At 39.5% G+C, this 27,965-nt stretch overlaps 1 protein-coding gene and 1 long non-coding RNA gene across 8 annotated transcripts in view; one reads left to right on the top strand and one right to left on the bottom strand.

The window, feature by feature from the left end:
• SCMH1 (Scm polycomb group protein homolog 1) overlaps nt 1–27,965 on the bottom strand; it is a 179,038-nt gene that overhangs the window by 50,210 nt on the left and 100,863 nt on the right. For all 7 annotated transcript variants that reach the window (XM_072609776.1, XM_072609778.1, XM_072609779.1 and 4 more), the window contains one exon: nt 27,202–27,445. In XM_072609776.1, coding sequence (XP_072465877.1) covers nt 27,202–27,445 — 244 coding nt within the window. The remainder of the gene's footprint in view (nt 1–27,201; nt 27,446–27,965) is intronic.
• Nucleotides 14–27,965, top strand: part of LOC140504598 (uncharacterized) — a 162,488-nt gene continuing 134,536 nt past the window's right edge. Inside the window, exon 1 of the long non-coding RNA XR_011967156.1 lies at nt 14–2,858. This is a non-coding gene — a long non-coding RNA (uncharacterized lncRNA). The remainder of the gene's footprint in view (nt 2,859–27,965) is intronic.

The raw sequence follows: 27,965 nt of genomic DNA, 5'->3' as shown, positions 1-27,965 counted from the left end.
CTAGGCACTACAGAAGAACACAAAAGGAGGAAATGATCCTATCTTTGAATCAAAGGAGCTCCCTGTCTTCCTGAAAGCCCTGTAGGGATCAGTGCATTCTACAGCAGCTGCTTGAACCTCAGCCAAAGCATTTCAGACAGCAATTACCTCTTTAGGCTAATCCTCATCCAACTTCCTAGCTGCTCCCTTCAAGCTGGATGCTGATAGAAGCCCCATTACTGCTCCAAGCTTAGTTTTTCCTTTGTGCCTCTTGAACATTTGTAATCCCTCTCCTGTGCTCAATCTCAGACTCCTCTTTAGAGGGAAATGTAAAGTAAGAAATGTCTTCCCACCATGACTATCTTTGTCCAAGTTCAAAGTCCGGCTTTGGGTACAGAGTACAGGTTTCTCTCCCCACTGATACACTGGCTGTCGATGGAATCCTAACTCTGGTTTAGAAATCCTAACTGTCCAACTTCGCAGTTTACAGCATTTGAATTGTCCTGATGTCTACTGATTTCCTGGATCCCAGCTATGGGTATGTGTTTGTATTTGTATGTGTGTACATGTGTCCTTGCACATTTACATTTTGTTTGAATATATGATTTCATTGGTACAGAGAACTCTGGTGAGAAACCTCAAGTCTTTGCTGACCAGTACAACAGCTAGATAGCACAGTGGACAGAATGGATAGAGGAGTCAGGAAGACCTGAGTTCAAATGTGACCTCAGACATTTACTAACTGTGTGACCCTGGTTAAATCACTTAACCCTCTTTGCCTTAGTCTATTTATCTGTAAAATGAGCTGGAGAAGGAAATGGCAAACCTCTCTAGCATCTTTGCCAAGAAAACCTCAAATGGGGTCATAAAGAGTCAGACACGACTGAAACAGAACAGATCAACACTTACTCTTAGAGAGTTGCTTGTGGTTAAACTAAGACGTTAAACAACTTGCCCAGCTAGTACATGGCAAAACAGGGACTTGAACTCAGGCTGTCCTAATTCTGAGGCTGGCTCTCTATTTATTATACCATGCTTTTTGTCCTGTAAATCTTAGAAAGCTGGCTTCCTCCCTGTCCTAGGTACTGACCTAGCAGATGCTACCCTTCCAGCATCACCTGTGCCCTAAGACTGAGCCCAGACTTACAGAAAGACAATCATCGACACCACCCAAACCATGAGAGAGTGATTACCTCCATTCACCCCATTAAAAGAGAAAAACAAAGAGCCAAACCTGCCTGCAGTGGGAATGACAAAGGGCAGCCGGGTACTTCCCCAGCTTCCTACAGTTGCCTCTGGCTTCCCCTTGCCATTCCTTGGCTTTGAAGAACTGGAAGATCCAGGGCTTGAAACAGTTTACCAGGCCCCTCCACTCTGTAGCACTTCTCACAGTGTTTGTAGTTGGAACAGATTCGTAGAAAGCACACAAGAGTCCAAAGGGGTTGTATGGTATTGTACAGAATGTGTATGCATGTATGTGTATGTCCATGAACACACACACCAACTTAAGCAATCCCCATGGCAACCATTACCAAAAGATTAACTAACTCCTGCTTACTTTGCAAGCCCAACAGGATTTTCTAAATGAAGTCTGCATGGTACAGAGGGTAAGCAAGGCAAACAACAGAAAAGAATAGAGGGAAACTCATTTGGTTTATCAGCTTCCCAAACCAGGATCTTGTCTGCATTTACGGCAGTGTTTCATTGGCCTTGGCACAGTAATTGAGAGGATGTGTTCTTTATTAGTTTTCCTCGACCTGGCTGGTTCAGCTACCTGCTGCCAGCTGGGCTGGTGCCAAGACAGAAACTCCTCTCCTTTAGATTCCAGTTCACTCAATAAAGCACAAGCTGCCTCCAAACTCGGATTCTGTCCAAAGACAGTTAACACTTCCAATTCTCTATCACCATGGCAAATTGACTTCTAGAATGTAGCTACTTGGTGCACTGGAGGCAGGTTTTGTTGAGAAGCCTAGGGGATGTTGTTGCTGGTGGCAGTGGTGGTGGTGCTGGTGAAGATGGAGAGAGGGAGGGGAAAGTGGGAAAGGAGAGAGTTCTATTGAACTTAAACCATGAATTTTAGGATGGGAAGTCAACTTCAAATGATGTTTGCTGCCATAAGCTATAAGGAACAGGTTGACCCCTAGCCAGGGACAAGAGGAAATAAACAAATTCCAGGAAGGAGAAGTTTTGTCTTTGAGGAAGCTGACTTGCTGATGAGGAGAGTAGATTGCAGACTGCTTGGGGAAGAAGCATGATAAACATTTAAAAAAATAATAATAGCTAACATTTGTACAGTGCTTTAAGGGTTGCAAAGCACTTTACAAACAACTCATTTTGTCCTCACAAAAAACCCAAGAGGCAGTTGATATTACTATCCTCATTTTACCAATGAGGAAAGGGAGGCAGGCAGAGGTTAAGTGACTTTCCCAGGGTCACAGAGATGATAAGTGTCCAAGACCAGATTTGAACTCTGATCTTCCTGATGCCCGGCCCTGCGGCTCTATTTACTGTGCACCTCGCTGCTTCAGGTCACAACTCCATTATGGCAGAATGTCAAAACAAAACCTCCCCCAGCCAGTCAGCCTTACAAACTGACAAACCAACATCTGTCTAATCTGAAAAAAAGGGAAAGAATGTGTCTGATCTGAAGAGTATGTAATTGTGAGAGAACAACTTCACTCAAAAAACATGAAGCACTGGAATTCCTAACCTGCAGCCACTACAGCCTTCCTGTCAGGTCTGTTCCTGCTGACCAGGATGCCAAATTCTATCTCCACAAAGAAAACTAAGTTGACTTCTTTTTGGTCAGTTCCAGTAATCCCATGGAATCTCCTATTTGGAAGTGATCTCCAAAATCATCATGGCTCTGCTCATCTAAGGTAGGCTAACTTGGTTAGAACCTGAAGCATGAATTCTCCTTGTAATATTTCCAAGGGGCCATTCAAGTTCAGCTTTAAGGTTTCTAGCGATGGGGAACTCCCTACTGCCCAAGGCAGCTCATTCTATTTTTGACAGTTCTGATTGTAGTCATTCCAAATTAGGCCAATGTAACTTTTCCTCAAAGTCTAAGGATTTAAGAAAAAAAGCTACATGAATATTTTGTACTTATTTTGTACAACAAGACCACATAGACTTGTTTGAAAAAGGAGATGCATGTTCATTCACATATATGTTGTGTGGAGGTTACAGGAAATTTGTGACTTTCTTTTTACTTGCATTTTTATTGCTAGTAGTAACTACAACGTCTGGCACAAGTAAGCACTTAGTAAATGCTTGCTGGCTTGTAATTGGGTAATTTGGGGACTGGGAAGAAATGTAGACAAACTTTCTGATTGAGCCACATCTGGTGACTTTCCAAATGTCACAGAACTAAGATGGATATTCAGTCTTTAGAGCAGTCTTTTAAAATTACTATCTCGTGGTCATCCATTCTTTTTCACTCCCAGCTTCAACATGTTCCTAACTCCTACTACTAAAACTCTGGAAATGGTTGCTGCCCAAACCTGTGCCACATTTTTTTTTTCTGGGACTTGTGAGGGCAGAGGGCTAGAGAAGGCAGGAAAGATAAAACAGAGCCAAGAAACAACAGATGGAGTTTGGAAATGAGGAGAATGGGCTGAGACTAGACTTTTCTGGTCCTTGGATGCATTTCACAAAGTCAGAACCAGTGTATGAGAAACAAAGGATCCTTAATCCCAATTACATTAACCCTCCTCACAGGTTCTAAGTTTTGTTTTGTTTTAAAAAGACAATTTAAGACCATTCTGAGCGTACACATGGCTTGCTCACTTTGTTCTTTCTCCTTGGCTAAAAGTCAGACCCCTGTGAAAGATGCCTATATGTATCACAGCACTCGCTGAGGTTATAGTTCAGGAATATAACTCAAGAGCACAGGCTGAGAGCATCACACAGCAATAGTCTAAAACTACGTTATGCATTTTTATCATTGAAAAGACTGGTGCCTCCGTGGAATGTTAATAACAATTATTGCCACTACTCAGTCAGTCAGACAGTCAAAATACATTTATTAAGGACTTATTAGGTGCCAGGAACTATGCCTTGCTAGGGATACAAAAAGAGGCAAAGACAGTTCCTGCCTTCAAGGAGCTCACAACCTAATGGGGGAGAAAACAACCAAACAAATATGTAGAAACAAGATATACACAGGATAAATAGGAAATAATTAAATGAGATAAGGCACCAGAATTAAGGAGGTGGGGAAGGCTTCCTGCACAAGGTGGGATTTTAGTTGAGACTTAAAGGAAATTAGGGAATCCAGTGGGTGGAGTTGAGGAGGAAGAGAATTCTAAGAACTGGGGGCAGTCAGAGAAAATGCCCAAAGCTAAAAGATAGTCTTGCTCATTGAACAGCCCAGAGGCCAAAGACTGGAAAAGTAGGAAGGAATTAGGCTATGAAGGGCTTTGAATGCCAAACAGAGCATTTTGAATTTGATCCTGGAGACCAACAGGGAGACACCAGAGTTTACTGAGTAGGGACTGGCATGGTTGGACCTGCGAGTTAAGAAGTATCATGCTTCTTATGGCTTGCCCCAGGACTAGGTATGCACATGCAAGCTTGCTTGAGGGCAATGCCACATATTGAGAACGAACTGGTCCCAGCCCTGCCAGGTATTCTTAGCTTTTGCTAGGCACTATAGATTAATCTGTTTCAAGTCCTCCCTACACAATCTGTCCTGGAATCTGTAGCCACCCAGATTTAGCCAGGAGTGATGATGCTATGGATTTTGATGGTAAACTTGAAACAAGTCAGTCCAACTGTCCTTTGGCCAACATGCCAGTCTTCCTTTGGGAAGTGGAGACATTGATAATATGTCATTCCCACTCAAATCTAAGGCTTTTTAAAATATGAGTGAACTCTCTATTTTGTGAGCTACTATAGTATTTACTCAATACTCATATGACATATCAGAGACAGGAAAGAAATCACACAAGTAGAAAAGAGGCAAAAGAAAGAAGGAAGGAAGGAAAAAGAGAGCAAGAAGAAAGAGAAAAAAAGAGAAAGAAAAGAAAAAAGAAAGAGAGAGAAAGAAAAAACTCAAGTAATTAAGAAATAAGACCTGGAGAGAACTGAGAGAGAGGAGAAACTCTATAATTAAATGTTATCATCAGGGCCTAGTCAACTTTGCTAGTCTTACTGAGATGTCTCTCATTAGGTAGAGTGTACAGAAGGCCCTTGGCACGTGGGATGTTTCTAAGTATACTTCTGAACAGCCATTCTACCACATGTGCAAAGTGCATGTTTAATAAATCTCTCAAAGTCACCTTGGAGAAATGACATCTTATGGGAAATGGAAAATCAGGAAGAGATTTTTGAGAGGAAAAGAGGGCATTCAGCACAAGGTACAAATACTGAAAATAAATCAATACGGTTTTACATGGGATATATAAAAATTCAATTCAATTTGACAAACATTTAGTAAGCACTTAACTCTGCAAAATTCTTTTTGCCTGACACTGGCAATACCAATACCAATAAGATACAGTAACAAAAAGAATCGCACAGATTTCTGAGTGGGATGTCTGTGTTTGCCTTCGTGGAATTCATAATCTCATGGGGGGGAAGGGACAGAGAATAAGGAATCACTCAATTGAAACCGCCCTTTCCATATCTCCCAACTGACAAATCATTCTTTTCTTAGTCCTAATCCTTCTCAATCTACCTGATATATGTGATAATGTTGACCACTCTCTCCTGGATCATGGAAATACTTTTCTTTTTTGGTTCACCTCTGACCTGTCTGAATGCTCTTTCTCAGTCTCTTCCGCTGGCCCACCATGCATATCACATAACCTGTGTGTGTTCCCCAAGGTTCTGTCCTAGGACATTGGGTCTTCTCCCTTCATACTCTCTTGGTAACCTCAATGGCTTCCATATTTAATGATCATTTCTAAGAAAATGACTCCCAGATGAATATAGGGTGTTCCAAAAGTATATTAAGCTATTAAAGCTTAAAAATAAACTAAGACTTTGGGGACAGTGTATTTTCAGCTTCTTCCAGATTCCCAGGTTTATAAGCTTGATATCCAATCAGCTGCTAAGCCTTGCTGTTTCTGCCTTCACAACCCCTTCTCTCTATTCACAAGCTACACCCTAGTTCAGGTCCTTATCCTTTCTTACCTAGATTATTGACATGGCCTCCTAATTGGTCTCCTTGCCTCAAGTTTCTCCCTGCTCTAGTCCATCTTTTACCTGATGCAAAGTAGCTATCCTTAAACACAGATTTGACCAGTGACTCCCCTATTCAATCAACTCCAGTGTCTTCCTATTGTCTCTCTGAGAGAACACAAATTTTATTCAGCTTTTAAAGCTATTTACAACTTGGCCCCATCTACCTTTCCAGTATCCTTGCACATTATTTTCCTTCCTGTACTCTGAATTGAGCCAAACTGGTCTTCTCTCTGTTCTTCATGCACAACACTCCATCTCCTTTGTTCTGGCCATCTCCCACAACTAGAATTCCCTCCCCACTTATCCAATCCCCCTCCTGCTTTAATATGCCTCTCAAGCACCACAATCTGCACAAAGCACTTCCTAAGAACTACTCCCCAACCTTTTCCCATAACTGCTACAGCCCTCTCTGCCAACTACTTTGGACTTTGCTAGTTCGTATACATTTGTACTCATTAACTTTCTAGTTATGCTGTATATATTTTTATATGTATTTGCTGTATTTTCCATTAGAATGTAAACTTGTGAACAGGGATTGTTTCATTCATTGCATTTGTATCCGCAGTGCCTAGGACCACTCCCTGGGCATACAGGAGCTGTTCAATCAATACTAGTCTTCTTCAGATTAACCGTTCCATGTTCTCTGAAACGTCATTTCTTGACTACAAGTCCAATACACTTTCTACTACACCATAAAGATACTTAGGAATCTCATGCTTTAGCCTCTTTATTCAAAGGGCTTCAAACACCTCTGCCTCCCTATTCGATTTTACCTCTTCAACAAAGCCTTGCATGCTATCATGGAACAATATACTCACTCACAATCAGGAAGACCCATGACTCCTGATTTTCTACTTCCAGATGGGCATTTTCTATTTGATGCAGGGACTGCATCTTTTCTGTTCCATAAAATTCTGCAGAGAACCTCATACATAGTCCTTAATACACATTCATAGATAATAATGAGGTAAATGTGGGGAAAGTGTAATGTATTGCAGTGTCAAGCAGGTTTAGCTAGTTCTATTTTAAAAAAGGCTTTCTGATCATAAGATTATAGATAGAGAACTGAAAGAGACCTCAAAATCCCTAGTCCAACTCTCTCACTTTATAGATAAAGAAACCGATGCCTAAGAAAGCAAAGTGACCTCCCTAAGGTCAGTGAGGTGACGTGGATCTAGGATCTAGGTCCTCTCACTCCAAAAAAGCACTTTGTTCACTTTATGAGACTGCCTCTTCCTCTTTAAATCTCAAGTACTATAAGTACCCCCCAATAAGAAGTATTTCCTGATTTCTACAGTTATTAGTGCTCCTCCATCTCCTCAATATTTAGTATTTACTTTGTATACATGGTATATTTATATATTTTCCCTAGCAAGGGGAATATAAAGCCCAGGAAGGTAAGGATTGTTTCATATTTTTTTTGTCTTTGTGTGCTCTGAACCTAATTCAGTATCTGGGGTGCCTCACAGATGTATTGTTGCAGTAACATTCTGGTGGGTCTTTCCCTGTTCCAAGCCAAGTCTCACTCAGCGGCCTCAGAGACCTTCTAAAAGAGCAGGTCTGACCACATCATCCCTCAGGGTCAAACAAGAAATCCTCTGTTTGGCTTTTAAAGACCTTTACAACCTAGCCCCTTCCAGTCTTTTTAATCTTCTTAAACCTTACTTCCCTCCACGTGCTCTAAGATCTGGCAATACTGGCCTTCTGCTGTTCTTCCCATAAGATCCCAGCTCTAGTCGTCTTCACTGGCTGCCCCTATGTCTGGGATGCTCCTGCTCTTCACCTCTGCCTCCTGGCTTCCTTCAAATCTCAGTTCACATCCCACCTTCTCCAAGAGGCCTTTCCTAGTTGCACCCTATCCCCCACTTCCACCCTGAATAATGCCTTCCTTTTGAAATTATGTCCAATTTTCCTTATGTCTATTTTGCATATACATAGTTGTTCACATGTTGTCTCCCCCATTAGACTGTGAGCCCCCTGAAGTACTACTTTTGCTTTTCTTTGTAAACTTAGCACTTCACACAGTATCTGGTATATAGGCACTTAATAAAATGCTTCATGACTTGACTTGATATAGGTGCTTAATAAATGCTTGCTGAATTCATTTATAAAGACCTGCTCTCAATCACACAGTGTGGTACAGCAAGGAACTCAAACTCAGTTTTCTTGGATTCTAAAACTGGAGTTCTTGCCCTGTATGCCACTAGATAATATTACTCTTCAGGGTCCCTGACCCTAACATAGCCACCAATTTCCAGTCAATTTGGAGATGCTACAAGGAAGCATAACATCTTTAGTAAGGGGTTTACTTTGAATTGAGAATGAGTCAAATGTCAATTTAATTGTGTGTAGGTGAAACTGAGGAGGCAGCTAGGTTACTCAGTGGATAGTGCACTGGATTTGGAGTCACAAAGACCTGAGTTCATGTCTGACTTCAGACACTCACAAGCTGTGTGACCCTGCCCAAATCACCTAAATGCTATTTGCCTTAATCCACTGGAGAAGAAAATGGCCAAGAAAATCCCACAGACGTCATTGGTGGGCTACAGTCCCATGGAGTCACAAAGGGTCAGATGTGACTGAACAACTGTGAAACTGAGATAGCTGGTGTGGAGGAAAGAACATTGGATTTAGTAGTTAGCTGAACAGTTAGCTATTTAACAGTTAGCTAATAGTTAGCTAAAATATAGCTAGCATCTATATATTTACGTAGCACCTCCTGTGTGCCAGGCACTGTGCTAAGCACTTTACAAACATTATTTCATTTGATCCTCACAAAAACCTTCCAAGGTAGGTATTGCTATTATTCCCATTTTATATTTGAAGAAACTGAAGCAAATAGACATTAAGTGATTTGCCCAAGGCCACAGAGGTAGTCAGTGTCTGAGGCTAGATTTGAACATGGGTCTTCATGACTCCAAGCCCAGAATTCCAGACCTGGAACCGAATTCCTGCTCTGAAGATCCTCAGCAAATCACTTCATTTGTTCTAAGGGTTTATACCACATTCATTTTTCAATACACTGTCCCCTCCAAAAATGAAAACTCCTTTGTTACAGAGAAAAAACAATTCAGTGAAACCAATGGATAAAAAAACCACATCTGAAAAGCTACATACCATTCCATATCTATGAACAACCCTGCCTCTCCTCCATCCAGAGGAGAAAAGTGCTTCACCGTCTGTTCTTTAAGGTCAAGGGGTCATTGAAACAAGTCTGAGCTTGCCTGTCTTTTCATGTTATTTTCATTGACATTACTGTAGTTGTGTGTATATTTTTCCTGGATCTGCTTATATTGCTTTTGCATTGCTTCACATAGATCTTCTTATATTTCTCTAAATTCCTATTTGTCATTTCTTACGGTGTGATAATAATGATAGCTAGGTGGGCAGTGGATAGAACTCTGGGCCTGGAGTCAGGAAGACTCATTGTCCTAAGTTCAAATTTGGTCTCACTTACAGCTGTGTTACCCTGAGCAAGTCATTTAACCCTGTTTGCCTCAGTTCCTCATCTGTAAAATGAGCTGGAGAAGGAAATGGCAAAGCACTCCAGTATCTTTGCTAAGAAAACCCCCAAAACAGTCATGAAGGGTTGCATATGACTGAAAGACGATTCAACAACAACAACGTGATGTGATAATGCTCATCATTCCATCATGTTTTGCTGTTCCCCAAATGATGGGCACACACTTTGTTGTGCTGCTATAAATGTTTTGTTATATATAGGATCTTTCTGTTATGAGATGCATTGTATTATTTTGGGGCAACTAGGTGGCACAGTGGGTAGAATGCTGGACTTAGAGTAAGGAAGACCTGAGTTCAAATCCAGCCTCACATGCTTACTAGCTGTAAGATCCTGGACAAGTTACTTAATCCCAGTTTCCTCAACTGTAAAACGGGGATGGTAATAGCACCTACCTCCCAGGGTTGTTGTGAGGATAAGTTGAGATAAGAGTTGTAAAGTGTTTAGCACAGTACCTGGCACATAGTAAGTGCTACATAAATGTTAGCTATTATTATAATTATTAGCTTCCTTGGGATATTTGCCCAGTTGTGGGAATGTCGAGTAAAAGTGTATGAACAGGTGAACTAATTCACAGTTCCACTCAGCAATGAGCCTGTACTCTAATAACCCTTTCAACACTATTTCTTTTATCATCTTTGCCAATCTGACGGGTTTGCAATGACCTCAGAACTGTTTTACTTTTCTAATTAGTGATTTGGAATACTTTTTCATATAGTTATTGATGGTTTATGTTTCTTCACTTCAATGTTATTTGTTCATGTCCTTTGAACATAAATCTAATGGAAAATGGGTTCTTGGGCTCTATGTATTTGGGTCAATTCCCTACATGTCTAAGATACTGGATTTTTATCAGACATATTTGATGCAAAGATTTTTTTCCCACTCAGAATTTTCTGGTCTCATTCTAGGTGCAATGATTTTATTTGTACAAAAGTTTAAAAATTTTATGCATAAAAATTATCTTCTTTGATTTTTAGGTTTACCTTTATTCATCATTTAGGTTATCACCTTAGTCAAAGTTGAAAACATTTCTTTCTGCTATACTTTAATTTTTCCTGATATGTCATTTTATATTTGTGTTGCATAAGCACATGGAACTTATCGAGGTTATAAGGTACAAAGTGCTACTCTAAAGCTATCTTCTGTCAAAGGTTTCCCCATTTTGTCCCTGAAGTTCTTATCAGACAGGGATGGACTCCTTCCCCCAGGCATTTGGGGTTTCAGGGTTATGAATACTGGGTTATTGTGCTAAACTGCTGCTATTAAAGGGACCTAATTGAGCTGGTTCTTTGTGTCATGTAATTCAACAGGCACTAGTTTCATGACCTCTACACATAAGGTACTTGGCTGGGCATTGTGAATGTTAGGACAAAATGAAAATCTGTCAGCTCAAGGGGCTTAAGTTCTATCACAAGTCAGAGATATAACACATATATGGAGAAGCAAAGACATGAAAATCTGAAGAGGGAGAAAGCTCTACCTAGAAAGACGAACCAAGGGTTCTTGTAGAAGGCAGCACATAAGCCTCACAGAAAGCTAAGGATTCTAAGAGATGAAGGTGAGGAAGGAGTGTATTCTAGTCACGTGGGGCAGCCTGGGCAAAGGTACAGGGAGATGGAAGGCCAGATTCAAGTAACAATAAGTAGTTTAGTTTTATTGAACCCTGGTGCATGTGAAGAAGAATAATGTGAAATCAGTCTTAGGCTGCAGTCAGACTGTGAAAAGTTTTACATACTAAGTAGAGGAATTTGTAATTTTCCTACAAGCAAAGATGCTAAAACTGAGGTTGGAGAGGGCAAACAAAATGAACTTTCAATCAAACACATACATAGCATTAAATGAAAAAACTGGACTGGACATTAAGCAAGTACTTTTAACTTACTGATTAATTTGGGTTCTATTGTTTCTATCTCTTTTCCAACTTCTGTCAGCCTAGGGTTATGATATAACCAACTGTCTAATCTCAGGAGGTCTAGAGAGATCAAAGCATTAAATAGTTAAAAATTCTTGAAGTCTTCAGATGAGAAGCCTCTACAACCAACTGTGCTTATGTGTCATCAGAGCCTTTCAAAAATTACTGCTGCCTCCCCATCTCAGAACTAGATAAATCTAACCACAAAATGAACAAGAAAGAAGTTAAGGAGATGAACAGAATTTTAGAAAAGTTAGATATGGTTGACCTTTGAAGAAAACTGAATGGGGATAGAAAAGAATACATCTTTTTCTCAGTGGTACATGGCACCTACACAAAAACTGACTATGTATTAGTGCATAAAACCCTCAAAATGCAATTCAAAAAAGCAGAAATCTTAAATGTATCCTTTTCAGATTATGATGCAATAAAAACTACATGTAATAAAGGGCCATGGAAAGACAGACTAAAAATTAATAGGAAACTAAATAATCTAATCCTAAAGAATGAGTGGGTCAAACAAGAAATCATAGCAAAAATCAATAACTTCATCCAAAAGAATGACAATAATAAGACAACATACCAAAATTTATTGGATGCAGTGAAAGCAACTCTTAGAAGAAGTTTTCTATTTCTAAATGCTTACATGAATAAAATAGAGAAAGAAAGGATCAATGAATTGGGCATGCAACTAAATAAACTAGAAAAAGAACAAATCAAAAACCCCCAATTAAATATCAAATTAGAAATTCTGAAAACCAAAGGACAGATTAATAAAACTGAAATTAAGAAAACCATTCAACTATCAAATAAAACTAAAAGCTGGTTTTATGAAAAAAATAATAAAATAGATAAACCTTTGGTTAATTTGACTAAAAAATAAAAAAAAGATTACCAGCATCAAAAATGAAAAGGGTGAATTCACCACAAGTGAAGAGGAAATCAAAACAATAATTAGGAGCTATTTTGCCCAACAGTATACTAATAAATTTTGACAAGCTTAGTGAAATGGATATTTACAAAAATATAAATTGCCTAGATTAATAGAAAAAGAAATAAAATACTTAAATAACACTGTTTCAGAAAAAGAAATTGAACAAGCCATCAATGAACTCCCTAAGAAAAATTCTCCAGGGCCACATGAATTTATAAGTGAATGCTATCAAACATTTAAAGAACAACTAATTCCAAAATTATGTAACTATCTGGGAAAATAGGAGAAGTCCTATGAAATTCTTTTTATGATAGAAATATGGTCCTGATACCTAACCAAGGAAAAAACAAAACAGAGAAAGAAAATTATAGACCAATTTCCCCAATGAATATAGATGAAAAAATTTTAAATAAAATGTGTGTCTGTTCGTTCTTCATTGCTGAAGAAGACCATGCCATCAGAGAAATGATGATATGACTTGCACTTGACTTTGTTTTTGAGTGAGGGAGGGCTGTGCACGTCACCAGCCTCACTTCTCCTCCAGAGCCATCTGAATGCAGTGACCAGACATTCATCAGGATGACCGGAGATGACCCAGAATGAGGTTAATTGGGGTTAAGTGACTTGCCCAAGATCACACAGCTAGTGAGTATCAAATTTAATCTCTCAAAGAGATTATAGCAACTTATCTTGAGGATAATACACTATGACCAGGTAGGATTTATACCAGGAATGCAGGGCTGATTCAATATTAGGAAAACTATGAGCATAACTGACCTTATCAACAACAAAACTAACAAAAGTAATATGATTATCTCAACAGATGTAGAAAAAGCATTTAACAAAATACAACACCTATTCCTATGAAAAACACAAGAGAGCATAGGAATAAATGGCGTCTTCCTTAAAATAATAGGTAGCATCTATCTAAAACTACCTGCAAGCATATATATATATATATATATATATATATATATATATATATATGTATGTATGTATGTATGTATGTATGTATGTATGTATGTATGTATGTATGTATATAAATAAACAGGAATAAGCTAGAAGCATTTCCAAAAAGTTTAGGGGTGAAACAAAGATGTCCATTATCACCACTGTCACTCAACACTGTACCAGAAATGTTAGCTTTAGCAGTAAGAGAAGAAAAAAGACAATTGAAGGAATTAAAATAGGCAAAGAAGAAATCAAGCAGTCACTCTTTGCAGATGATATAATAGTATACAAAGAACCCAATAAAAAACTACTTGAAATAATAAACAACTTTAGCAGTTTCAGGATACAAAATAAACCTACTAAATCATCAGTATTTCTATATATTACTAACAAAGCCCAATGGCAAGAGGTAGAAAGAGAAATTCCATTTAAAGTTACTATAGATATCATAAAATATTTGGGAATTTTACCTACCAAAACAAACCCAGGAACTATTTTTTTTCCTTTTTTTTTAAAATTTATTTTTAACACAGTTTATAACAGATACAGCAATTCAAACTTTTGGTCAGGTGATACATCTTTTTAAAGCATTTACAATATGGACCACAAAAGAATTTTTTTTTTAAACATAAGCCAACTGAGACACAGATAATATTTATGTTGCTAACTTCACAATCTCTTGATCTAATTGTCTCCACTGTATTACTAAGAATAAAAGGACCCTAACTTAATGTTGTTGGTCTAAAGTCCTATGCCTAATAGCTTGATTTTAGACAGCCTCGGATGTTCCTCTACCCATAATCTATAATTGAACAGATTTGGTATTAAGCTTGCAAACCTTTTGACTATAGCAAATTGCCACCAAGAGTAGGGACATTGCAGGGAAACAATATCTCCCCAACTTCATGTCAATTCCAGGCAGGAGTGGATTGTCCACTTGCATTCAGTCAGGCTTAAAGTCTGCCAGGTGTCAGTGGGGAAACTGAGTCAGGAGAATCCTACCTCAGCCCATGCTGAACAGCTGCTCTCCCACTCTTCCCTTGAGATCACCTATGCAATTCATACCAGCATCTCATGAGCTTACTGGCATCATGTAATGGAGGCTCAGATCAGCTTTCTTGCTTCCCATACCTGGAGTCAGACTCAGAAGAACAGTCACTTAGTAGTCCCATAGCATCTAAAAATGGCAAGTTCCTATAACCAGGTTTAAAATATGATTATAGTTTCACTTTGGCTAAGGAACATCTTTGAGGCAAGTCTTAAGTGGCTTACATGTCTTTCTATACATGTTCTAGTTCCTGATTAAAAGGCAATCATAAAATCAAATTTACCATTAAAACCTTGACTTTTCCATCAATGCCAAATTTTATCAGAGGTTACCTTCCTCTTGGAAAGTTAGACTGAAATTCTTTTCTCCAAACTAAAGATGACACTGATTTATTCTCAGTAATTAATTCAGTCTATTGTTTTAATACTAATTGCTTTTACCTCACTTTGTAACATGACCAATTTTTCTCCCCATCGCCCCCCTCCCCCCACTTCCTATACCTTGCATTCTGGTTGTTTCTTCCCTCAATGTACCCTCCCCTCCATCACACCCCACCCCTGTCCTATTCCCATCTTCTCTCTTTTCTTGCAGGGCAAGATAAATGTCTATACCCCTATTCTTATTTCCCGATTATATACAGTAAAAATTCTCAACATTTGTTTCTACTACTTTGAATTCCAACTTCTCCCCCCCCCCCCAGCCCCACTAAGAAGGGAAGCAATTCAATACAGACTAAACATGTGTTGTTTTGCAAAAGACTTCCATAGTAATCATGTTGTGTAATATTAATTATATTGCCCTCTGACCTACCCTATCCCCCTTATTTTTCCCCCTACAATTGATCTTGTCCCTTCTCGAAAATGTTTATTTCTAGTGACTCCATTCTCCCATTTGCCCTCCCTTCTAACATTCCCTTTGCTCCACTTGTTGCCTCCTCTCCTACTTTCCTGTGGTGTGATATAAATTTTCCTATCAAATTTAGTGAGCATGTTATTCCTTCTTTCAGCCACATGTGGGGAAAATAGCTTTATTTCCCTCCCCCTCCCCTTCTCCCTTATCTCCTCTATTGAATAAGATTTTTCTTATGTCTTTTATGAGTTATAGCCTGCTCCATTTCATTACTCCCTTTCTCTTCCCGGTATTTTCCTCCTTCACCCCTTAATTTTTATTTTATTTTATTTTATTTATTTTATTTATTTGTGTGTGTGTGTGTGTGTGTGTGTGTGTGTGTGTGTGTGTATGGATATCATCCCTTCTGATATAACACACCCTGTACTCTCTATGTGTATGTTTTTGAGTGTGTGTGTACAATCTCTCCAACTACCCAAATACTGAGAAAAGACTCAAGAGTTAAAAATATTTTCTTTCCATGTAGTAATATAAACAGTTCAGCTTTAGAGAGTCTTTTATGATTTTTCTTTTTTTTTCCCATTTACCTTTTCATGCTTCTCTTGATTCTTGTCTTGGGAAGTCAAATTTTTAAATACAGATCTGGTCTTTTCCTCAACATGAAATCTTCAAATTTGTCTCTATCACTGAATGTCCATTTTTTCCCTTGAAGTATTATATTCAGATATGCTGGGTAGGTGATTCTTGGCTTCAATCCCAGTTCCTTTGACTTCTGAAATATCCTACTCCAAGCCCTTTGTTCATTTAATGTTGAAGCTGCCAGGTCCTGTGTTATCCTGATTATTTCCACAGTACTCAAATTGTTTCTTTCTAGCTGCTTGCAGTATTTTCTCCTTGAACTAGGAACTCTGAAATTTGGCCACAATATTCCTAGGAGTTTCTCTGTTCAGGTTTCTTTCAGGGGGTGAACGATGAATTTTCTCAATATCCATTTTGCCCTCTGATTCTAGAATATCAGGGCAGTTTTCCTTGATAATTTCATGGAAGATAGTGTCTAGGCTCTCTTTTTGATCATGGCTTTCAGGTAGTCTAATAATTTTTAAATTATTTCTCCTGGATGTATTTTCCAGGTCAGTTGTTTTTCCAATGAGTTCTTTCACATCATCTTTTATTTTTTTTAAATTTTTGTTTTTATTTACCAACTTCTTGGTTTAACTCATAGTCATTCTTTTCCCTGGACTCAATTCTCTATTTCAATGAATTATTTTGTTCAGTGAGCTTTTGAACCTTCTCCTCCATTTGGCTAATTCTGCTTTTTAAAACCTCCTTCTCCTCGTTGGCTTTTTGGACCTCTTTTCCCAATTGAGTTAGCCTCTTTTTAAAGCTGCTATTTTCCTCAGCATCTTTTTGGTTCTCCTTTAGTAAGCTGCTAACGTGTTTTTTAAGGTCTTCTATTTCCTGAGCCAAGTTTAAGTCCCCTTTGGAGGGAGGGCCTTTGACCTCCTCTAACAGTATGCCTTGTTCTTCCTCATCTGAAGGGATGGGAGGAGACACCTGTTCCCCAAGAAAGTAACCTTCTATGGTCTTATTTTTTTCCCCCCTTTTCTGGGCATTTTCCCAGCCAGTTACTTGACGTCTGAGTTTCCTCTCCACACCCACCTCACCTCCAGATCCACCCAGCTAGCGCTTAGGTGCTGAGATTCAAAAGCTGCTTCCCAGCCTCAGGGCTTTTGGTGGGGGTGGGGCTGCTATTCAGTGTAAGATTAAGTTCAGGTGCTCAGGTGAGGGCAGGGCTGCCACACCGGGCTCAGTTCCCTCTGGGGGTTTATGTGGAGACCTTCAACAATGGATCCCAGCTCTTGCCTGCTTTTGGGAGCCCCTGTCTGCTGCTGCCTCCCGAGGGGGCCTGAGTTATGGGGACACCCTGCTCCCCTCTTGGTGAGCTGAAAAGACCCTCTCACTGACCTTTGGTACCTGTGGGTGGGACCTGTGCTGCTGCTGGAGATTCTGTCCCTGAAGCCTGCTCAGATCTGCTCCCCTCAGTGCCACGAGGCCAAGGCAGGGCTGGGCTCTGCTCCACTCGGTGTGCGACAGACCTTTGGTGTCAGTTTTTCAGGTCTCTCTGGAACAGAAATCCCCTCCACTCTGTTGTTCTGTGGCTTCTGCTGCTCCAAAATTTGTTGGGAGTTCTTCTTTACAGGTATTTTATGGGCTGTGGGTTAGGAGCTAGCATATGTGTATCTTTCTACTCCGCCATCTTGGCTCCTCCCCCCCTGGAACTATATGAACATAATTATAAAACACTTTCCACACAAATAAAGTAAGACCTAAATAACTGGAAAAATATCAGTTGCTCATGGGTAGGCCAAGCTAACATAATAAAAATGACAATTCTACCTAAATTCTACATATTCAGTGCCATAAAATAATGTCAATGGGATGTAAGATCTTCCCCACCCATTAACAGGCCTCACATGGAGCCCATTAAGTGAAGCTTGCTTAGAGGAAGCCTTTCACAACTTTTGCTAATTTCTAGTTAGGCACTGAGTCACGAGGTTGTGATACCTTCTGGCTCTGAGCCTATTAGCTGAAAGAGTATATATTCTGAGAGGTGAGGTTTTGCTTTGGGGGTTCGCTTATGAGAAGGACCTTGTGATTTCCTGAGTAGCCATATATTCAGAACTCCCCCCCTTCCCCCCGGCAATTGCTCATATGTAAAGGCTCTCTCCATCCAGTGGCATATGTAAAGTGTATAGCAATATTGCTTTGATTCAGGCAGTCAGAGCCCTGTCTGTTGGTCTTTGTGCTAATTTCTCTGTTTGTATTTTCTCTGATGTACAGGGTACTAACTTTTCCCCTGAACTAGTGAATGTAATTAAAGAAGATTGCTGATCCCTTAAAAGTTGTTTTTCTTTAAGAAAAGCAGATCCAAGAACCTGTGCTAGCAGGTTATCCTGGGTATGCTGGCATGCTTGCTGTTATACATACCAATCAAACTACTAAAATGTATTTTATAGAGCTAGAAAAAACAATAACAAAATTCATCTGGAAGAACAAAAGATCCAGAATATCAAAGGAATTAATGAAAACAAATGCAAGGGAAGGCGGCCTAGCCATACCAGATCTTAAATTGTATTATAAAGCAGTAATCATCAAAACTACTTGGTATTGGCTAAGAAAGAGTTGTGGATCAGTGGAATAGATTAGGTATGCAAGACACAACAGTCATTGACTGTAGTAATCTACTGTTTCATGAACCCAAAGATTCCAGCTTCTGGGTTAAGAACTCACTATTTAATAAAAACTGCTGGGAAAACTGGAACAGTATAGCAGAAACTAGGCATTGACCAACATCTTACACCCTATACAAAGATAAAGTCAAAATGGGTAGATGATTTAGATATAAAGACTTATATTATAAGCAATCTAGGAAAACAAGAAATAGTTTACCTGTTAGATCTATGGAGAAGGAAAGAGTTTATGACCAAACAAGAGATACAGAACACTATGAAATGCATAATAGATGATTTTGATTACATTAACTTGAAAAGTTTTTGCACAAAGTCAATGCAATCAAGATTAGAAGGGAAACAGAAGGCTGGGAAACAGTTTTTACAGTTAATGTCTCTGATAAAGGCCTCATTTCTAAAATATATATAGAGAGAATCAAGTTGAATTTATAAGAATACAAGTCATTCCCCAAATGATAAATGGTCAAAGGGGGGAGGGTAGCTAGGTGGTACAGTGGATAGAGCACCAGTGCAAGAGTCAGGAGGATCTGAGTTCAAATCTCACCTCAGACACTTGACACTCACTAGCTGTGTGACCTTGGGCAAGTCACTTAACCCCAATTGCCTCCTCCTGGGTCATCTCCAGTCATCCTGATGGATATCTGGTCGCTGGATTCAGATGGCTCTGGAGGAGAAGTGAGGCTGGTGACCTGCACAGCCCTCCCTCACTCAAAAACAAAGTCAAGTGCAAGTCATGTCATTATTTCTCTGATGACATGGTCTTCTTCAGCAACAAAGGACGAACACACAAAATTGGTCAAAGGATATGAACAGGAAGTTTTCAGAGGAAGAAATTAAAGCTATCTATAATAATACGAAAAAATGCTCTCCATCACTATTGATTAGAGAAATGCAAATTAAAACATCTCTAAGGTATCACATCACACCTATCGGACTGGCTAACATGACAAAATAGGAAAATGATAAATATTGAGAAAATGTGGGAAAATTGAAACACTAATGCATTGTTAGTGGAGTTGTAAACTGATCCAACCATTCTGGAGAGCAATTTGGAACTAAGCCCAAAGGGTTATAAAAATGTGTATACTCTTTGACCTAGCAATACTACTTCTAGATCTGTATCCCAAAGAAATCATAAAAATGGGAAAAGGACACACACAAAAATATTTATAGTAGCTCTTTCAGTGGTGGCCAATAACCAGAAATTGAGGGGATGTCCATCAATTGGGGAATGGCTGTGGCATATGATTGTAATGGAATACTACTGTTCCTTAAGAAATGATGAGCAAGCAGACTTCAGAAAAACCTGGAAAGCTTGAACTGATGCAGAGTGCATTGAGCAGAACCAGGAAAACACTGTACACAGTAACAGACATGTTGTGCTATGACTGACTTTGATAGACTTAGCTCTTCTCAGTAATGCAAGGATCTAAGACAACTCCAAATGACTCATGATGAAAAATGCTATCCACATCCAGAGAAAGAACTTTGGAGTCTGAATGCAGATGGAAGCATACTATTTGCTCTCCTTTTGTTGTTTTGTTTTGTTTTGTTTCTTCTTTCTCCTGGTTCCTCCCATTAGTTCTAATTCTTCTTTACATCATGACTAAAATGAAAATGTTTAATATGAATATATAAGTGAAGCCTACATCAGACTGCATGCCATCTTGGGGAGGGACAGAAAATTTAAAATTCAAAATCTTATGGAAGTGAATGTTGAAAATTATAAGTAAATTATATTTTTTTAAAAAATTACTCCTGCCCACTGACCCCAGAGCAGTAATCACAAAGTATAAATATATGACCTGTACATGGTGTCAAAGGAGAATCTCAAGTGCAGCTTTGTAGATTTTCACGAAAATAAAGACCATTTTAAAAGTTTCATGTCAAATGGCAAAAGGAAAGGATAATAAGTTCTAGAAGTTTTGTTTTTCTGAGGCTATCTTTAGTTTAGTCTAAAGCATATTCTGAACCTTTTATTACAAGGTTTTTCTGACTTCCTACCAGGTGCCCACACACTAATCCAGGTGTTCCTATCTGTAAAAAAAACCCTCACCAGGCCCTTAAGTTAAGCCACCACATTAAGCTAATGTCCTATTGCCCTCCTTTTCTTTATGGTTAAACTTCTAGAAAAAGTTATTTATTCTCATTGCTTCCACTTCTTTTCTTTTTCATTCTCTTGCAGTCTTGTTAACAACACTGCCACTGGAAAAACTGTATTCTTCAAGGCTACTAAGCTCCTTTCTGCTTCTCATTCTACCCCCAAGACCCCTCTTTAATCACTCTAACTAGATCATCTATCATATCCCATCCCTTAACCATAAGCAATCATCATGATTCTACCCTAAGTCATCTTCTCTTCTTTTACAATCTCTACTACTGGTGATCTCCTTAGCTACTATCAGTTCAGTTGTCATCTTTATGCAAATAACTCCTAAATCTGTATAGCCAGCCTCCATCTCTTTCCTGAGTTATAGTCTCACATCACCAAATGCCAGCTGGATAGCTCCATGTGGAAGCAGTACTGACATCACAAACTCAACATGTCCCAAATGGAACTCATCCCTCTTCTAAACGATACCATTCCCGCAATCTATTCCTTTTTGATCTGTGGCTCACAGAATCTCTCTCTCACCCCAAGACACAGCTCCAGTATCACCTTCTACACACAACCTTTTCGGATCCCTCAACTGTTAGTGTCCTCCCTCTCACACTACCTTGTTATTTAACACTTGCATTCATTTATCTTCACATTGATTTTTTATATAACTTTATATGTACTACATGTGTCCTTGTTGTCTCCTCCATCAGAATGCAAACTTCTTGCAAACAGGGACTGTGTCACTTATTGCATTTGTATTTCCAGCACTGTATCTGGCACACAAAAAGAGCTTAATAAATGTTTATTAATTGATATTCCTCTTGAGGGTTCCACTGTCTTTCCAGTCATTCATGTTAGTAACCTTGGAGGTATCCTCAACTCTTCACTCTTCTTCACCGTCCTCCCCCTCCCCAATCTAATTAATGGCCAAAAGTCATCAGTTCTCCCTATCTGCTCTTGTATCCATACCTTTTCCTCTCCTAGTTTAGGCCCTCTTCACCTCTCACCTGGCCCACTGCAGTAACTGTCTTCAAATTGGTCTCCTTGTTTCCATTCTCTTCCTTCTTCAATCCATTCTCCATACAGCTGACAAAACTATCTTTCAAAAGCAGAGGTCTGATTATGTCATTCCCTTGCTCAAAAATCTTCAGTGGTTCCCTATTTCTTTAAGAAAAAATAAATACTCCACAGCTTGGCATTTAAACATTAATCTCATAGTGTGGTTCCAGCTTATCTTCCTAGTCTGCTTTCACATTATTGCCCTTCACATAACCAGTCTGCTTTGTGTCGCCCAAACCTGGTATTTGTTCTCCATCCCACCTCTGTATCTTTGAGCAGGCTGTCCCACATGACTGCAGTATGTTTGTTCCTTCCTCACCTTTACCTCATAGAGTCTTATAAAGACCCAACTCACGTGCAATCATCTACAAGAAGTCTTTGCTTATCCATCTAGTTACCAATGATCTGCTCTTTTCAAATTATCTTGTATTTGCTTTCTGCGTACACATTGAAGAAGACAGACTGCTTTTTGTCTTAATGCCTCCAATGCCAAGCACAGTGCCTCATACATGGAAGGTGGTACTTAATAAATTCTTATTGAAGGATATTAGGATAAAACTTGGGTAGATGTTTGTACAGAGTTTGGACACATTTGTATATTTCTCAAGTACTGGACTTACAGTGACTCATTTACTTTCTTAGTACTCAGCAGAGTATGGAAAAATATCCCTCTCTTTTCTAATCAATTCAAGTCATTCCAAAGTGATACATTTTTTAAAAATGGCATTTGTCTTTGATTGACATCTTGTTTATATTGGCTTTGCTGAAAACTGGGCTAACTTATCCAATCCAATAAACATTTATTAAGCATCAAATTGCATCATACAAAGCTAGTTATCTGAAAGGGGTAATATTGCCTTACGTTGTTTTGTTCCCTTAGCTCAATTTCTTCTTTCTCATCATCAGAAATCAGTGGTGTGCATAGCCACCCAAGCAATAACGAGCAGGTAAAATACACTGAGGACTTTGCATAGAGTAGACAATGAATAGGTGCTTGTTGAATTAAACTGACAGGTGAAACCAAATGGTAGGTAAGCAAACTCAGGAAGGAAGAGTAAAACTGTTTATTCCCAAGAACCTCTTCCTAATGTCAGTATTTGGAGACCAACAGATGAGGGTCTCAGAAGAACAGTCTGAAGCCTCTTTAATGTAGCAGTTATACAGGAATATTAACTACACAGCATGAAGTCAGTAGAGTTTAAAGGAGAGTGAGGCACGTTAGGAAACCACCACAGGCTTTTCCTTTGGTCTCAGATAAAAATATGGCCAATAAGAGTGATTATTTCAATGTGCATCTCTCCAAGCAGCTCCTCTTAAGCTGAGAGGATATATAGGTTAGTATATACACTTAGCTACATTTCTTATGCAAAGTGTAGGAGTAGAAAGGCCCACTTCAGTCATGCATGAGAATTGTCATATGTGGAGAGAAGGAGCATCTCAGCACAGCTCCCTCCACACTGAAAACTAAGTTCCAAGCTGAGAAAGCAGACATTCACCCTCCTTTTCCCCTTGCAAACTATCCCTATTAGAAATCTGGCTCCTCTCCCAGTCAAAGGGTCAACTCCCTCCCCAAAAGAGGCTGTTCAGCAGCTGCAGAACACATTCTTGCAGCAGCTCTCGGGCAACTGGTAGTCACTGCTGCCAAATGGGAGGATTTTTTTTAACAGACGGCAATTCACTCTCCTCCATACATCACTGGCACCCTCTGCCTAGGCCTAGCTAAGTTAAAATTACATTAGTTCATACTACAAGGGCCATTTGACATACTATAAAAGTAAGATGGCAGTACCATCTAGGGTTGAATTATCCTCATTCTTGCTTTTAAAGATTTCTATAATTCATCTCTATTTTATCTGTCCAGTTTTATATTCCACAACTAACTTCAAACACAAAACTCTTAGGTGGTCATGATAGTCTTCTCTTTTCACCCTCAAATATTTCATCTTACCTCCAAGTCTTTGCTCATGCTATTCTTCCCATATAGAAGGACTGCTCTTGGACACACACCCACACCCACATACACCCCTATTCAAATTTCAACATTTCAGGCAAATGCAAACTTTATATTAAAGAATCACAGTTCCTGCCCTAATGAAGTACAGTTTAAAAGTAGATAAGCCAAAAGACAATCATAATATAGTACATATAAGTGAATTTAGAGAGATAAAAAAATAAAACACTACGTGAGGAAGAAGGTTGTTTTTGATGAAGGCAGTGATGAGGAGAGCATGTTAGAAGGCCTAATGGAAGAGGCAGTATTTGAGTGGAGCTTTAATTGACATGTAAGAATTCATCAGGTAAAGAGACAGAGGCAGAGAATGTATTTACTTTGTGCTAAGTTAATGCAATGTGTTATCAGTGAAAACTGAAAGCCCCCAGTGGGCAGCTACACAGAGGCTGCAATTTTCAACTTTTCCTTGGGACACAAAAAAGCTTTGTTCTGGGTTTTTTATGCTCCTGATTGGGGACTGTTACCTCACAAGGGGCAGGAACTATGCTGCATGCTTCGTTTATATCCTCCATAGCATAGACCTTAATACTAGGGATGTAGAAAGCACTAGTAAATATTTATTGAATTTAACTGAATTTCTAAAAATGAGGTCTTTCTAGTACACGTAGGGTCCCAGAAAGGGGAAGGAGTGAAATATTTTCTCTCATTTTATAGATAAACAGGTTTATCTATGTGACCTTTTTAAAAGTTTACTTGTTAGGTATAAAGATACTGGATCTTTTTTTTTTTCTTTTTTGCAAGGCAATAGGTGTTAAGTGACTTGTCCAGGGTTGCACAGCTAATAAGTGTCAAGTGTTTGAGTCTAGATTTGAACTCAGATTCTCCTGACTCTAGGGCTGGTGCTCTATTCTGTGCTACCTAGCTGTCCCCTAGATCTTTACTGTTACAATTTTCATGCTCCTTACCCAAATCCTAGTATAATTAATTTTATCAATGATAAGGAGATTAGCATTAATTCTAATGATAATAAAATTTAGCTTCTAGAAGACCTCTGTCCAAGCCTAGCATGGGAGCTGAAGAACTAAACAAAAGCTGCTCTGTGGGACCATGCAGGTTCTTTACAGAGGATCACAGATCCCTGGATCTAGAAAGTACTTTAGAAATCATCCACCACATCCCAAGTTATGAACTGACTCTACAGCAGCCCAAACAAGGTTTTCCTAGCTCTGAATATTTTCAGAGTCAAGAAGCTTACTGCCTCATAAAAAGCCCATTCCAGTGTCATAAAGTTCTTTTTTATTAGCAAGTTCTTCCTTACTTTGGAAAACTGCCTTCCTGTAACTTTTTCCTATTCATCTGTAGCCACAGAGAAACAAGCTTCTCTTCCACATGACAACTTTTCAGGTGCTTGAAAGCAAACTCATATCCCCCATCTTTTTATAGTTTTGTACATTATATTTTGTTTAACATTTTCTTTTATCAACTATTTGTTAGGTGGAGTCAGAGGAAAAGCTCAGAAGCTGCATTTACTGCTCCAGAAAAAAAAAACCCAGTTTAACTTGCAAATGTTAAAAACTCAAACGAACAACTGGAGATGGGAGGGAAAAAAGCAATAGGATGACAGAAGGACACACACACACACACACGAGCATCTTGTTTTATCCGGCTGAATTGAGTAACTACATTTTTTCCACGTTTTGTCACTCTCTCCTAAGCCAGCACCAAAGGGGAGAGAGGACTGTTGAAACAAATAGCCTAGCTGCTGCTGCTCTGATGATTGAAGGTCTTGATCTTGAAATACTGTCTGTAGAAAAGTCTATGCTCAGATCTGAAAATCTGGGCCTTGTACTTTTGGGGCACCTTATAGTAGAAACCCAAGCACAGCTGCAAAATAGATTGGATCTACCCTGTGCAGCAGACAAAGAAAAACACAAAAAGGAAAAAAGATATCTGAAGAAACCCCTCTGGAAGCACTGAATACACGGTGTCTTTTTCCCTCCTATATACTCAGTTTTTCTCCATCTGGAGAATTGTACATGGCTGCTTCAGGAGTCTAGCAGTTAGAGAACTGCAAAGCCTTTCCAGTAAAGTTAAACAGTCAACCTCCTGACTAAGGAAACCCAATGGATGTCATAACCTATTCCTGTTTTAACCTGAAAAGCATGGCCCTGGTACAAACAGGCTCCCACAGCACCACTGCTGCCATCCAGCATGTGGTCATCAGAAAACTTTGGTTGGTCAGAGATTTATCAACCCTGTGCTCTCAAGCGGAAAGAGGTTTTCTTGTCTCTAAGGTACAGGTGTTTGCTGAAAGTAATGGAGAGACTGTTTTACTGAACTAAGAAGGGCAGAGAGAGCACTGACAGCCTGGGGACCAATGGTGGTCTAAGCCCTAGTTTCACTTTTCACAGCCTCCAGACACTTGGGCACCTGAAGGAATTTGAGGCTTGGGTCTCCCTGTGCTGTCCAGAAGTATATGCCCAGGGTCAACCCTGCACAAACACTGTCTCAACAGCCACAACAAAAAAGCATAATCATCCTATAGCTCCAATTTCCAAGCTAATCCAGATAGTTTTGTTCAAGTTTATAGTAAAATATTTTAAAATGTGCACTTGTGCCAAAATCAAAGAAAGTCAATAGTTTCTTTCTTATTACACCTCTAGTGTTTTCATTTTCCCTTCATTCTCCCCAGAAAAGTAGATACAACATGGCTTTTGGTTTGCTCAGATCTGGATGCTTCACTATCTTAATCTCTCATTCCTAAAGACCCTGGCTTCCCAAGGTAACCCAGAGGTCAGGAAGGAGGATAAAGTATGTCACCCTGATGTCTAGATTTATAAATTCATAGGTTAGATCTAGAAGGGACTTTAGAGATCATCTATTCCAACCCTCTCCTTTTATATACTGGGAAATGAAGGGTTACAGAGAAGGGACTTGTCCAAAGTCACAGCAACTAAGCTAGGGAACAGGCCGCCAGCCAAGACAGGATTAATTCTCCTCCACTCAGCCTCAGCAGTACTCTGGAAAAAGTTAAGAGTACTACATAAACATAAGGAGATTAAATAATGGTTATCACACCCTTCAAGTTCAAGCCGATGAACACTGACCATAGAGACACTCGCCACAACGGGCAAGGTAAAGTGGCTAAGGAGGTGCACCTATGAAGCTGCTGTAGCTCAAACAGTAAGCTATATAAGCAGAGAGGTGAGGAAGCAAGACACTGAGCTTGTTGCCCCTCAACAAGCCGGAAAGCTTAGAGCACAAACTTTTAGAGGCCTTTCTGGCTTCAGTTGATTTTTCTGTTCATCTGCCCTTTTGTGAGTCTGAGGTGTTACCTTGTCTCCCAAGACACAGAGAGTGCACTGGAAATGAAAGAGGCCACCTGATAAACCTGTAATTCATTTTTCTGGCATCTCAGTCTAAATGATGGCAGAATGCCCTGGGCAGTTCTTACCTTTTGTGCCAGGGGGCTGTAGGTTATCTCCAGTCAGGGAGCACCAGCCCACAGGAAAGATGTCCCTGGAGTCATAGCGACACCAGTAGTCGAAGGCACCCCGCCACCCATCAAATGTGACAAGGACCTCAGAGCCTCGGACTTCCCCAATGGTGGCTGGACAGATGAAATGTGGGTTCTTCCTATCCACAGCTTCAAGTTTCATTCCCAACTTAAAGAAGTTGTGAGAGGGAGATGGTGGTTCCTAAATAAGGAAGGTAAATACACAGACACAGAAAGGGAAATAACAGGTGTGTAAGCCAAGCATCTACTTTACCTAATGGCTAATTCCCAGGCAATTGTCATGTGAAGATTCATGATACACATGTAGTCTAAAATGGCAACATTAGCAGCCTAACTCATCACATCTCAGGAGTAGCTCCTGGTTCTACTGTTTACCTGGCAGTAACCTAGCACAAGATTCTCCACAGAGTTTACAACAGCAATAGCATCTTGCATGTGTATGTCTCTTAAGAGTTACCATATTGTTTTCAGAGCTACTGTTTCATTTGGTTGCCCCAACAGCACTGTGAGGTAGATAGGGCACAGGATTTCATAATCATTTTGCAGATGAGGAAATTAAAACCCAGTGAAGTAAAGTGATTCCTCAAGGTCAAAGCATAAGTCAGTGCAGAGCGCCTGAGTCACATTCCTTCACATACTACCATGATCACTTATCTAAATAAAATGCTTTAGTGATTCACTTCTGCCTTCCTTTAACTCGG

This window comes from Notamacropus eugenii, chromosome 5, assembly GCF_028372415.1.
Source record: "Notamacropus eugenii isolate mMacEug1 chromosome 5, mMacEug1.pri_v2, whole genome shotgun sequence".
Taxonomy (NCBI): domain Eukaryota; kingdom Metazoa; phylum Chordata; class Mammalia; order Diprotodontia; family Macropodidae; genus Notamacropus; species Notamacropus eugenii.
Note: the sequence above shows the minus strand (reverse complement) of the source record. Positions and strands in the feature narration are given on the sequence as shown.